Raw genomic sequence first — 14,017 nt, forward strand, 5'->3', positions numbered from 1 at the left:
CCAGCCACCCCATTCCGGGGCCAGAGGGGCCCTCCGGTGGCAGCAGCGGGCCAGGTGCTCTACGCGCCCCCCGTCCTGCACCCCTCCCCACGGCTCTGGGGTCAGCAACAGCTCCCAGCCAGGTCGGACCTCCCAGGCCTCTGGCAGGGGGGTGACTCCGTCAGGAGGGAATCTGCCCAGAGGGGCCCGGATCAAGGGCCACGTGTGGACCAGCACACGGGCCGGCGGGACAGCCCACAGAACCCACAGAAGCGTGGTATACCTCATCTCCTGCGCCTGAGGGGGCCCCACTCTATCTCCCACCAGCCCTCTAGCAGTGACCCGAGTGCCCTGGGGAAGGAGCTGCTACCTGCCCTTTGGCCGGGGCCAGGGCTGGGGCTGGGGGGCCAGGGCTGGGGGGCCGGGGCCCGGGCTGGGAGGCCAGGGCCGGGGCTGGGGAGCTGGGGGGCCGGGGGTCTTCTGGTGTGGGCTGGAGGCTGGCACGCCCCCCCTCCCCAGCCCAACCCCGCCACATGGGGACAGAGGCCTCTGCCCTGGCACCGGAGCCCTGCTGGGGCCCAGCCCACCCCGTGCCAGCAGGCCCGGCCTCCCGGGCCCCTCACCTTCTCCACTGCGGCGTAGCGGCTGACCAGCTGCTTGCGGAGGTCCGCGATGTGGTGGTCACACTTCTTCATGTCCTTCTTGAAGTTTTCTCGGAAGTTCATCAGGGGCTTCTCCACCTCGCTGTGCAGCTATTGGGGGGGGGGGGGGACACGCTCAGGATCCCGGGGCATCGGCGGCGAGAGGAGGGAGGGGCACTGCCCCCCACTCCACGGGTGAGCATGGGGCCGGGGGCAGAGGCCTGGCCCAGCCGACAGGAGGGAAGACACAGGGGCCACACTTCAGGTCTCGGGCTGGGGGGTCACCTTAGCTGGCTAGACCCCAGGAGGCTCTGCCTCTCTCTCTCTCTCTCTCTCTCTCTCTCATGAATAAATAAATAAAATCTTAAAAAAAAAAGAATTTATTTTATTTATTTGACAGAGACAGACAACGAGAGAGGGAACACAAGCAGGGGGAGTGGGAGAGGGAGAAGCAGGCTTCCCGCTGAGCAGGGAGCCCTATGCGGGGCTCGATCCCAGGATGCTGAGATCATGACCTGAGCCAAAGGCAGACAAAGACTGAGCCACTAGGACCCTGGGATCACGACCTGAGTCAAAGGCAGATGCTTAAAGACTGAGCCACCCAGGCGCCCCAAGACTAATTGTTTCTTTAAGAACACTGGCTGGGTGTCTTTTTCTACTTGTTCTTAATGGCTGAGCATCTTTGCCCAGGGACAGAAGGCTTCCCGGACGCTTGTCCTCGTGACCTCCTGAGCGGGTCCGAGAGTAGTGAAATCAGCTTAGCGTCAGTGTAGGGTCAGGACCACCTTTTGGATGAGAAATAGAGAGCACCAGAGTGCATTTTAAGTAGAAGGACAAGGGCAGCTTCGGGAAACATTTGTCTTGGCAATGCATGTACGTATCTGTACGTGGCTATGTGGGTGCGGGCACCTGCGTGTTCTGGCTGCCCACGGAAAACAAAACCGGGGGTCCCAGCCAAAGAAGCTTCAAGCCACTGATCTGGTCCAAACTCTTCACTTCACACATGAAAAAAAAAGGAAGCCGAGAGATGCTAAGACTCGCCCCAGGTCACAAAGCTTGTTAGGGAAAGAGCACCGGTACAAAACTCACGTCTCTTGACTCCCACTGTCTCCCTAAGATCTTCCGTCTGCATGAATGGCCTCTCCTGCATGATGAGACTTCTCTTCCATCAGAAAGAAATTTTCTATTTTCCCTTCCCCAGCTGAAGCCAGGTCTCACTTCCTTTGCATACAGCAATCTTATTTCTTTAACAGCCTGTCGCCATGAACAGTGGCTGGAACCAGGAGACGAGCAAAGCCTGAAAGACTGCCCCGACGAAATTGCATTTCTTAAGGAGCTCTCACCCCCGACACGCAACATTCAGAGTGGAATTTCAACGAGCCCTCTGGAAGCAGATGCTAAAATGGGTTTCAGGGATACAGAGCCATGTGATCCACAGCAGATGAATAAATCCTCGGCGCCCCTTCGCCCTCAAGGAATCACTGTCCTCCCACGGCTGCTACTCTCGTTCCCTAAGGCCACCAACACGGACGGACAGGCTGGGGGCATCAGAAGTTCTCATCGAACATTTGTCACAAGTCCCCCCCCATCAGCTGCATGGTGAAGCCCTCTGTGCTTTAAAGGCCACTAGTCTGCCCAGAGAGAAGTCTGGGGGGCAAACTGCCAATTGACTGAGTCTTGCCCTTTGCTTCCTCTGGAGCAAAAGCCTGAGGCTACATGACCATGAGCTGTGATGGAGCCTCTCTGTGAGGCTCATTTGTGAAATGCAGACGCTGACTGTCAAGATGGTTGATAAAACCAAGGCAAAGGAGTTATTCCCTGCACAGAACCTTCTAGAACGCTTACACACTGGGAGACCCTGATACAACAAATACGTATTTTGGCCTTTGTCCCCGGCTCCTGGCCAGAACTCCAGAAAACATTGTAATCTCCCAAGTGGTAGGGGGCCTAGGAGCATCTTTTGTGCCAATATTTGGTCTCTGACCCTGGTCCCTGACACAGAACTCCTAAATCCCTTGGCATATCCTGGATGACGGGAGCATCTTTTGTTCTAATGAGGTGACCTTGGTGGTCTCCCGGAGAATTTCAGGATGGGGGCTGGTCACCAAAAAGTCCAAGTCATGATTAGAAGCTTGAAACTTTCCGCCTCTCCTCCACCCCCTGGGGAGGGAAGGGGACCTGGAGATTGAGCTAATAAGTAATCATGCCTACGTGATGAAAATCTACAAAAATCTATAAATTATCGGGTTTGGAGAGCTTTTGGGTTGGTGAGCACCCCAACTCCACGGGGACAGCAGCTCTTGCGCTCAAGACTCTTCTGGACCTCGCCCTATGTACCCCTTCATCCGGCTGTTCATCTGTATCCTTAATGATGTCCTTTAATGTAGAATAAACTGGTAAATCTAAGTACAAGTCTTCCTAAGTTCTGTGAGCCATTCAGCAAATTATCAAACGGAAGGAGAGTGTCGTGGGAGCTCCTTATTTGCAGCTACATCAGACAGAAGTGTGGGTAACCTCAGAACCCACTACTTGCAACGGACACCCTGTGGGATGGAGCCCTTCACTGGTGGGACCTGAGCTGCACCTGCTGAGTACCCTGGAAACAATCAAACCGGAGGGTCCTGCTGATGAGCAGCAGGTGCCACCAGGGTTCGTGGGGACCCAGCAGGTGACCTTTCAGAGGTTGAAGACTCAGCTCTACTGCACACGGGCAGCCTCCCCTGTCCCTCTCCCCCATCAGTGGAGGCTTCTGCCTCCAAAGAGTGCAGAGCCCTCGGGGTCAGGACACGAGAAGGGAGGCCTGAAGGGAACACTGTCCGATCGGCGGCTTGAAAATAACTCACTGCTTTGCACAAGGCAGGAAAAAAATGCCTCGTGGAGCCCCCTCCCCACGCCCGACCGGCAAGTTTCCCGCAAAGTGCTCAGTGGCTGGGTTAGGGTCCTGCTGTGAGCCCTGAAAGTCTCACTCATGGCTGAGTCATCAGTCAACCCAATCTTGGGGCATTAACATCCTTCAGAAGTGGGGAGCTTCTAACAGCACTGTTTCTTCCTCCCACCCCAGATCTTTATAGAGCCGCTTCATGGGTCCCAATCATTTGGGCCCTTCATTCTGCCCTCTGTGTGCAGGGGGGGACCATCACGGGGTGGGGTGGTGAGATGTGTACAAAGCTGGATTCCTGTCCTCCAACAGCACACATCCCATGGGGACCCCAAAACCCAGAACGGCGATTCCGATGAGGAAAGCTCTGGAGAACAGATGGAACCATGAGCTCGGAGTGTGGGAGTCAGGGAAGAGCAGCCGCCTTTAGGAGATGCTACCTTCCTACGGTAGTTAAGGAGGCAGGGTGCCCTCCAATTTCAAAACGGGGGCTCAGAGTTTAAGTGCTTTGCCCAAGTGCCCTGTCGGACTGCTGTGTCTGACTGGGGACAGTGGGGAGAGTGTGGACCCCAGGAGACAAAGGTCCCCGAGAATGGTGCTACTCTCAAGGGGTCTCTCTTCCTTTAAAAGGTAGCCCTATCAGTCATGCACACTTTAGTATAAATTATTTCATTTAGACACTAGGTTTATTTTCTCCCCCTGAAGAGTAGGTGAGAGCCTGAGATGGAATTTGGAGATACGAGCTGGGGAGTGGGGAAGAGAGGGTCATTTGGAAACACGGAGAAATCCTGAGAAAAAGTAGGCTTAAAAAGACGGGGGTGTCGGAAGGAGCTAGTCAGTTGTCCATGTTCATTTATTACTTTGGAAAATATTTATTGAGCATCTACTGTGCCCCAGACACTGCCCTGAGTACTAAGGGCAGAGTGAACAGGACAGAAACCGCACTGTCCTCAAGGTCACAAACCAAACCAAACCAACAGATCCTCCCTGTGGCACAGTCTAGCCTCTCCAGAGAGCATGAAGAAATAGAACATGCCCGCAAGGTCCTCCAGCGAAGGAGAGTGGGGGTCCCCTAAGGGACTGAGAGGTACTACCCACTCTCACCTCATAGATGTGTGCCGGGGCGGCTCGGAAGAGCCGAATGCTAAATTTGTAGGAATTTTGTGAGCTGGTTGTTAAAGATGGCCAGTGTTAAAAATGCAATGATCTACACTTAGTAAAATTGTATTAAAAACAAAGGTAATAAAAACTTATAACTACTAGCACTTATGAACCTTTTACGATTCTCCGAGTGGCTGATGGACATTTACACCTCCTGAGGCTCTCTTTCCCACACTGGAAATCTACACCACGGACCACGGAAAGAGGCCGACGGGACACACCGGAGAGACCACCGCGAGCCACTCAGAGGCACACGGCTGCGCAGAGCCAACCCAGAGAGGCCGCAGGGCCGGCTTACCTTGGCGGAGAACTTGAGATGGACTTCTGCCTCATCCGCGAGGCTCTTCTTCACCTGGGCCCACGCTTCTCCCAGGGAGCTGCAACACGAGGGAGAACGTCAGACCCAGAAAGGAGATCTCGGCCCCTTCCCGGGGGTATGGCGGGTCTCCACGTGAGCCATCCCAAACCGAGCTGAGGGGGCCGGTGGTAGCAGAGGCTGGGGAAACATCCGGAAACTCAGAGAACCGGGGGAGATGCGAGAGGAAGGTGGGATGCAGTTGCAGGGCGGGCCCGGACACCTGCCTGTTACTGTCCCCATGCTTCCGGGCATCCATCCCTGTTCATAGGTGGGCAGTGCAAGGGCTTGCTGGTCTATCAAGGAAGAAGGCCAGCCACCTTTTCAGGGAGAAGCCCTTCGCAAACAGAAAGTGCCACATAGCCCTGCCCGCTGCCAAGCACCTCCGTGGGGGACGGAGGATGGTCTTCTCAACGAATGGTCAGTTTACCCGCAGGGGAAAAGAAAGAACCCTTGACCCTAATCTGACGCCATACAAGTGGATTATCTCAAGATGGATCACAGATCTACAGTGAGAGCGGGTGCCACGCAAAAGCAGGCCCAGGAGGAGTGGGGAACTCGAAAAAAGGCCAACAGAGAAGATCTGTCCCTGCAGCCAAGCTACACACGAGCTTACGATCCAGAGCTTGGAAGCCAAAAAGGCCCGGGGTGGTGCTGAGTCCATGAGGCTACGGTCAGCAGGGCGCATGGTCAGTAACCGGCCCCAGGCAGCTTTAGTGGCCTGAGAATGTCACCTGGGTGCCGCTGTGGGGAAGGAGGGAGCCCAGGGTCACGCTCAGGACAAGGTCCAAGGCCCTGCCCCCAGGCTGGGCATTCACAGGTGGGCGGACCCCGTTCCAAACACTCCGATGGGTGCTTCTGAGCGAGCACACTCCCCGGTCCGCCCCCGCTCCCCCGACCCCAGAACTCCAGGACCCCTGGAATTTAAGGAAAAAAAAAAAAGCAATTTAGAAAAAAAAAAAAGCAACTTAGGGGAAAAAAAGCAATTTAGAAATTCTCTCACTTGAAGACAGATTTTTTTCATCTGGCGAGAGGTTAATGAAAGAAATAAAACCTGAGATATATTTCCATCGCAATACGCAGTCTGAGGCATGCCAAATCGAAACGCACACCACGTCACCATTACCAACGAAAAAAGGGCCCAAAAGGGCCCAAATCCCATTTCCTTTCCACACAGGCGAGAGAAATGGAAGATGGAATAAATAAGCAGTGCACATACCCTCCAGAATGGAATTTGGGCGCAGCGCCCGATGCCCCGCCCCCTGCCACCAGCATCTTCCCGGGGTGCCCCAAGGTTCTAGGCTCTAGCACTGCGCTTGAGAACTGCAAGGTGCACCCCGCTAAGGTCCAAAGCTGTGTGCAAATGCAAAACAGCACTGCTGCATGTCAGGGGGGGTACCCCATGCGTTCACACACCCCAAGGGAGCCTGCTGGGAGGAGTGTGTGCATGCAGCCGCGACGGGGTGCGCGTTCACGACCGTGTCACAGGGGCACAGCGTCCATGCACGCGAGGCGACCGTGTGCTGGGCTGCCCGGGTTTGTAAGTGCATGTGTGTATACAGCGTGGTGGCGCAGGCCTGGCTCGTGCAGCTGGGAGCATATGCTGAGCCTCTTGGCAGGATGCAGTGTCCCTGGCAGCAGCCCAGGCCGAGGAGGTGGAAGCCGGAAGACCCGAGAGCAGCACTGCGTTTGCAGGGCGGGGGGATATCCAGGAAAGCCTCCATGCCAGGGCGGAGGGGTGACCTCCCCCAGCCGTGTCCCCCACTTCCTACCCCTGTCTTGGGGCCTAGTGTGCAGGGCAGAAAGGGGCCACCGGGTCAGTGGCAAACCACAGAGGGGCGGCCTCTTGGCTGCACGGCGAGCCCACGCAGAGAGGCCTGAATCAAAGCCACCCTGCGCTGGCATGGCTCGTCCCCTGAAGGCTTCAAGCCGCGCGGGGGGATTTGGACTTAACGTCGCCGCCCTCCGACGACCACAACCACCCACGACAGGACGTCCACCGTCCTCGGGGCTCATTTCCCCTTGCAGGAGGGGTTCCAACATGGCCTGCCCCGGAGGGAGGGAGGCACTGGGGAGAAGACCTCGGGGGACCTTTCAACTCTCCCCTCCCGAGTCTGGTCGTCTTTATGATGGGAGGCAAAATTCAGGTTATGTAAAATTAACTGTTTTAAAGAGGACAATCCCACGGCGTTTAGTACATTCACCATATTGTGCAACCACCACCTCTATCCTGGTCCAAAACATCTGTATTCCCGTTATGGACCCCCCCAAATTCATACCTGGAAGCCCTAAGCCCCGCACCCTAGTGCGGCCCCCCAAATTCATATGTTGAAGCCCTAAGCCCCCACGCCAAATTCATATGATGTGTCCTTCCCAAATTCGCATGTGGAAGCCCTAAGCCCCCCACCCCAAATTCATATGGTTGTGTCCCCCCCAAAGTTACATGTTGAAGCCCTAAGCCCCCCACCCCAGTGTGGCTGTTATTTGGAGATGGGGCCTCTAAGGAAGTAATTAAGGTCAAATGTGGTCAAATGGGGTGAGGCCCTGATCCAGTAGGATTCATGTCCTTTTAAGAAGAGACTCCAGAGAGTCTGCTCTCTCTCCAGATCGAGGGAAGACCATAGGGAGAAGGCGGCCACCTACAAATCAAGAGGAGCGCTCTTGCCAGACCCCAACCCCGCCGGCACTGTGATCTTGGACCTCCCAGCCTCCAGAACCAGGATAAATTATATTCGTGTTGTTGAAGCCGCCCAGTCTATGGGATTCTGTTACAGCAGCCCAAGCAGATGAATACGCACCCCAAAAAGGAAACCCCAAACCCAGGAAGCTGTTACCCTCCATTGCCCGCTCCCCTGGCCAACCACCCACCTCATTCTGCCTCCGTGGGTTTGCCTATCTGCAACATTTCATATAAATGGAATCCTATCAAGTGCAATCTTTTCATCCCACTTTTTTCACTTAGGATAATATTTCTGAGGTTCATCCACATGGTAGCCCGGATCAGGACCGGATTCCTTCTTGTGGCAAAATAATATTCCATCACATATCCATATATCCAGTGCAGATGGACACAATTTGTTCATCCATCCGTCCCTTGATGGACATTTGGGTTGTTTGCATGTTTTGGGTATCACGGATCGTGCTGTTATGAACATGTGGGCACATTTATTTGTCTGAGTATCTGTTTTCAATTCTTCTGGGTCTAAACCTACGCGCGGAATTGCTGGGTCGTTCGGTAATACTGGTTAGCGTTCCGAGGCACCATTTTACATTCCCACAGCAGGCTGCAAGTCTTTGTCAAGAGATGAGCAGAGAAGCCTTAAGTCTTCCACCACTAGGGACCCCTCTGTGGTTGGGAGGGTGGCGCTGAGCCTCCCCCAGCCCAGGCTCGACCCAAGGCAGCAGCTGGAGAGGGAGGGGAGCCTGGGCTTCGGGCCCATGGGAGAGGATTCTAAACAAGGGCCTGGGTCCAGAATCCTCTCCCACCCAGTGCCTCACCAGCCTGCTCCCAGAGAGAGGGGCACTGGGTGAGTGTCTGGGGGCCAGTGTCTAGCTACCAGGGCACAGGGCAGAGGGGGTGGGAGGCCCTTGGTCACTACAGAGAAAATAATGTGGAATTGCCCACTTGGAGCCGGGCCTATGCAGAACTTCCCCATTTCAGTGGACCATGGCAGCGATCAGGGATCGGTGAGGAGGAACCCCCCCCTCTTTCCCATCTGTGGTTTCTCCCCATTTCCGTCACCGTCCTCCGCACTCACCCTTCCTCCTGAGCAGCCAAGGAGTTCTGAGAGAGCTTAGCTAGGTTTTTCGCGTATTCCTCTTCGATCTTTATCCTGCAAAGGGACAAAACCCCACACGTCAGCTCTCCAGCGCCAGGCCGTGGGTCTGACCTGCAGTCCTAGCGCTTACTGACCGCGGAAAAGGAACCCACTAGACCACACGCTCTGAGAGGTCGAGGCCCTTGTCTATGCACCCAACACACAGCAGGTGCTTAAAAAACCTTCGTTGGCTGGACGAACTTATGTGAATCTCTGTCTGTTCACCTGTAAAGGGGTATTTCCACCTGTCTCCCGGGCCGGGAAGAAGTGCTCTCATTCACACGGCTCCTAGCCCAGGGCTGGACACACGGGAGGCCTTTAGATCAAGACGTAACTCATGATGGACCACCGGGACACCCGGGGCTGCCTCCCTTCCAGCCCCAGCACTTGGGGCCTAGACCCTCCGACGTGGTGACAGCCCCTGGGAAGCAGGAAAAACCCCTCCCCCTGCGGCCTCCCAGCCTCCCTCCCCCCTCCCCATGCCTCCAACTATCAAGCCAGCAGGGACAAGTATTTCCATGGAAACCAGGCAGTGCCCAGAGCTGGGGCTGATTCCATTTCCCTAGAGAGGGAAGTGGCCTTGGATTTTGCTTCCAGCAGACGGGCCCTTGACACACTTTCCAGGCAACCCTCTGGAGGAGTGTTCTGTATTATCTGGCACATCTTGTTCCAGTGTTGTCAAAGGCAACGCTCACCGCCTGACTGGTCCTCTGGGGCGTGCTGGGACACCCAGGGCCACCACTTCGAAGCCCCGGGCCCATCACTCGGCAAACGGGAAGGCCCCCGAGACACTCCGGGACCTGCAGCATCTGTTCCCGGCCGCTGGGAAGCTGATGGCCCATGGGTGCAGTGATATGGAACGGGGGGGCCCGACTGAGCCCCCTGGCATCATTCTGAGTAAGATTTATCTTCTGCTTTGCCCTGAGAGACCCACGGCCACGTTCCCTCTCTCACGGGTCTGCCCTCACCACCACCTCTGGCCGGGTCCCTCCGTCACCCCCTTGCCATCGCTCTGCCCTCCCCAGGGTGACGTGGGCGGCCGGTGTGCAGCCCCCAGCCCGCGGCCAACACGTCTCTCTCGAAAGCAGGTCCAAGCGCTCCTAGCTTCACACCTCCAAAGCTCCTCGATGCCAACCGCACATGCCAGGCACATGGCCGGCCTGTCTCTGGAGAGAGCACGGCATCCCCTCCGAGCCCTGCCCAGCTGCCCTACACGGGGGCCCCGGCGAACGGCCCGGCCCCAGCACGCTCCACCTCTGCTCTCGCCTCTCCCGGCTCGGAAAGACCTGCCGAGACAAGTCTGCATTGCCCACGGAAGGCCAGTGTGTTCTCAGGTGGCAGATCCCGTTCATCTGCTAACACGACATTTTTACGAAAGGACAACACCGTACGTGTGTTCAAACTCTGACTCTATGGCCATTTTTCCTATCCACCTGCTTTATACGGCTATTAGCGCGCACCTGAGCTACGCATCCTCTCCATTCCCTACCAGCGTAATGGCTCGCAAGATAGAGATCTGATTATACAAATAGAAAACAGATCTCCGAAGGAAAAGAGGAGGTGCTTTAAAATGCCAAAGAATTATTACTACATTATGGTTATCCTTAAAAAAAAATTTTTTTTTTTTTTAAAGATTTTATTTATTTATTTGAGAGAGAAAGAATGAGACACAGAGAAAGCATGAGAGGGGGAGGGTCAGAGGGAGAAGCAGACTCCCTGCTGAGCAGGGAGCCCGATGTGGGACTCGATCCCGGGACTCCAGGATCATGACCTGAGCTGAAGGCAGTCGCTTAACCAACTGAGCCACCCAGGCGCCCAAAAAAATTTTTTAAATATATTGGCATTAGGGTTCTAGAGGGGAGGGGTTGGGAGGATGGGTTAGCCTGGTGATGGGTATTGAGGAGGGCACGTTCTGCATGGAGCATTGGGTGTTATGCACAAACAATGAATCATGGAACACTACATCTAAAACTAATGATGTAATGTATGGGGATTAACATAACAATAAAAAAATAAAAAAAATAAATAAATATATTGGCATTTACTGTAAATATTTCCAGCGTGCCCTGGAAACCCCAGGTGGAAGTTGCGTGTATGTGTGTGTGCAGGTAGGTGTGTGCTTTATAGGGTCTCAGAACTTGGAGGGACTGAGAGGCAGGAAGGTAGAGAAGGAACTTCTCCTTCTACTTTTTCCTGTTTCCATCAGGCTGAATTTACGGTTTCCTCGTTTTCGCTCAGACAAACCATCCCTCAGCAAAACCGCTATCATAATCCCTGCACCTGTCACAGTGACCTCACCTGACTCTCCCATCTCACCGAGCTCCCTGAACACAGGGATGGGGGCACCAGGTCCGGGACACGGTTTGGGTTCAAAGATGAATTACAAGGCGACATTGTCCTCTTTTGTTATGATGGGGACAGGGCTTCCAATGAGGGCCATGCAGGTAAGTCAAGGAGCTAAGCAGTCTATGTGGGGAGACAGCAGGGAGTGGTGGAGACTGTGACAAACCAGACCTCATGCTACCTCTACGGGGTGGCTGCCACTTGGCTCCGGCCCATTGTTCTGTGAGCCTTTCCTGCCAGACTTTCGGCCTTCTCAAGACAAGCCAGAGAGCCAGCTTTTAATGGAAAATCTACCAAACCTTAAACGTACCACAGAGCTCAAAGCAACACATCTGCAGGTTAGATCTGTCCCGAGAACCACAGCTGGTGCCCCCCAGCCTCACATTCCCCGTGGCGCTAACCAGGCCCAGTGCTCATCCCGGCCGCTCCCCGACCTCAGGCTCAGGGGCCAAGGGGGGGGTTGTCCGCGGCCGCAGGAGCTGGGAGGGGCCCAGGCCTCACCTCTCCCGGATGAATTCTGACATTTCCTTCTGCATCTGCTTGCCCTTCAGTTGCTTCTGAAGCAGGAGCTCAAACCCAGCCACCGTGCCGTTGCCTTGGGGGTCCTTCTTATCAGCCTAGAAGGGACACAGAAGCGCGAGAGATTAGGAGACGGGGTGCCCAGAGCCACAGGGAATGGAGCGTGGGGAAGGCGGCCCCCGAAGGGACCCGGGTGCCCCTGGTGAGCGGACCTCAGCCCAAGAGCAAGGCTGTGGCCACTGTCCCACCTCGTGTCTCTCTGGCTGCCCCCCACCTTCACATGTGTGCTGACGCTTGAGCCCTGCAGCCGCTGATGCCCCCCCCCGCCCCCCCACAACGTCCACGGCCCTCAATTCTCCCAATCTGGGAAAGAAAAGGAAAAAGGGCAAGTGGCCAGGAGTATAGGCTGCCGATGCCCAACACCTCCTACTTCCAACCAGGTAGCTGCTGAGGCTGGCTGGAAGCTCCGGGGAGAGTCCTGGTGGCCTGACACAGTCTGTGGCCTTGGGGGCAGGTGACCCTAGCCGTAAGCCCTCCTGTCTCCCGTCAGCCCCCCGCACCAGCCAGGCCGCGGTAGCCTCTCACACACACTCACACAAGATCACGGGGGCTTCCGGAGAGACCGGACTGAAGGGAGGCCCGAGTTCTGGAAAAGGGCAGGGTGCCAGGGTTGACATCCCAGCTGGGAAGTCTCGGGCAAGCTCTCCACTTGGTCCAAGCCTGAGCTGCTTCATCTGTGAAGCTGGGGAATACTGGCACCCACCTCCTGTGGTCATTTCAGGATAAGGGGCCTCTGGAAACGGCTTAGCACAGTGCTGGCCAGACCCTAAATGTTCAGTAAGCGGTATCTACTACTAGTCAACTTTTAAATAAATCAGGACTTGGGGAAGATGGCCAAGTCAATGAAATGGGAGCTCAGTACCAGATCCATTTTGCAAGCAAATACTCTCAAAATTTCAAAATTAAATGTTTTCGTTTTGCCTGCATTTCCTCAAGGACACCTGAATACCTCTTTCTTGCCTGGCAGCCCCTAGGCTCAGCCTTCCCTGCAGGACATTCGTCCCGGCATCTGCCCACATGGCTCTCAGAGACTTCTCAGCCCCAGGCTGGTACCCCACCTAAAGCCATGTTCTCCCCCATTACAGCCCTTCCCCACCAAGAATCCAGAGTCAGATGCTTTGGTACTTAATGGAAGGGGTTAAAAATGCATCTTTTGATTTCAGACAGGTGCATCGGTGAGGACCCTGTCCCAGGGTCCAAAAGACCTAGTCCTTGTCTCGGCTCAGCCCTGGGTGACACAGTCAGGCCTTTCCAATCCTAGGCTGTGTCCCCCCAGATCCCCCCTTTGCAATAGGACTGAGTTGCATCTCTAAGAACCCTTCCAGAGCAGATGTTTAGGAAAAGGGAATTTTGGAAATTTCAGAAAGGGGCGGGTGATGTCTAGAAAGAACCCCACTTCCTATCATCAAGCATTTGAAAAGTTTATGGACATCCGCCGCCAATTCCCCGCACCCCAACATGGGATCCCCTTTCCTCGGCTGTCCTGACAAAAAGCCCGCTGGGCCACACTGCTAATACCTCTTGTGACAGGGAGATCACTATCCCACGGGACGCACCAAGTCATGGCACGGCTGCTCTGGCCAATTAAAAGCTTCTCCAAGTGTTTTTAAGATCTGTGCACTTCATCAGGTAAATGCTACACCTTGGTTAAAGCAAAAGAAAAATCCCCCAAAATACAGAGCCCCAATCTGCCTCCCACAATGGATGGGTGTGCCGAGTGATGTGTCCACACTCGGGAAAACCAGCCAGAAACGGTGGGCTTGAATGACTGTGCCAGCAGGGAGATTTCTGTTAGAGGAAAAAGTGGTAGTCGGGAAAATAAAACCCAGAGTAAGTAGCAGATCCCGGCAGAGCCTGAATGAGGACAAGGGTGCGCTCTCTTGGATGCGAACCAGTGGCAGGGCCCCAAGGCTTCCCAATGCCCCCTCGTGAAACGCCATGTACCCTGACCTCCAGCTCCTGGGGTGTGCATTCCCAGGGCGCCAGGTAGTCTCCCCTGAATGCTCTGCTTCCTGCACCCCTCTTTAGGAATGACGTCTGTAATCTCAGCCACTTCTCCTCATCTCTGTGGCTGCCACCATCCTTCTTTAACTCCTGCACCTGCTGCTGATGTCCACCCCCGCCCACTCACAGCCCTCCCCGCACGATGCTTCTGAACCACATCACATCCTATCCCAACAGCTTCCTACTGCAAACAGAGGGAACCCCAGCGTGCTCACAGGGCCCACAGGGTCTCGTACACTCTGACCCCTGCCGCCCGAGA

The 14,017-nt window shown here is 55.3% G+C and overlaps 1 protein-coding gene across 14 annotated transcripts in view; it reads right to left on the reverse strand.

Annotated features, from left to right (window-relative positions):
- Positions 1–14,017, reverse strand: part of GAS7 (growth arrest specific 7) — a 200,569-nt gene that overhangs the window by 13,173 nt on the left and 173,379 nt on the right. For all 14 annotated transcript variants that reach the window (XM_036100095.2, XM_036100084.2, XM_036100086.2 and 11 more), the window contains 4 exons: positions 11,677–11,792; positions 8,773–8,847; positions 4,958–5,036; positions 603–731 (listed from right to left, as the gene is read on the reverse strand). In XM_036100095.2, coding sequence (XP_035955988.1) covers positions 603–731; positions 4,958–5,036; positions 8,773–8,847; positions 11,677–11,792 — 399 coding nt within the window. The remainder of the gene's footprint in view (positions 1–602; positions 732–4,957; positions 5,037–8,772; positions 8,848–11,676; positions 11,793–14,017) is intronic.

This window comes from Halichoerus grypus, chromosome 2 (genome assembly GCF_964656455.1).
Source record: "Halichoerus grypus chromosome 2, mHalGry1.hap1.1, whole genome shotgun sequence".
Taxonomy (NCBI): domain Eukaryota; kingdom Metazoa; phylum Chordata; class Mammalia; order Carnivora; family Phocidae; genus Halichoerus; species Halichoerus grypus.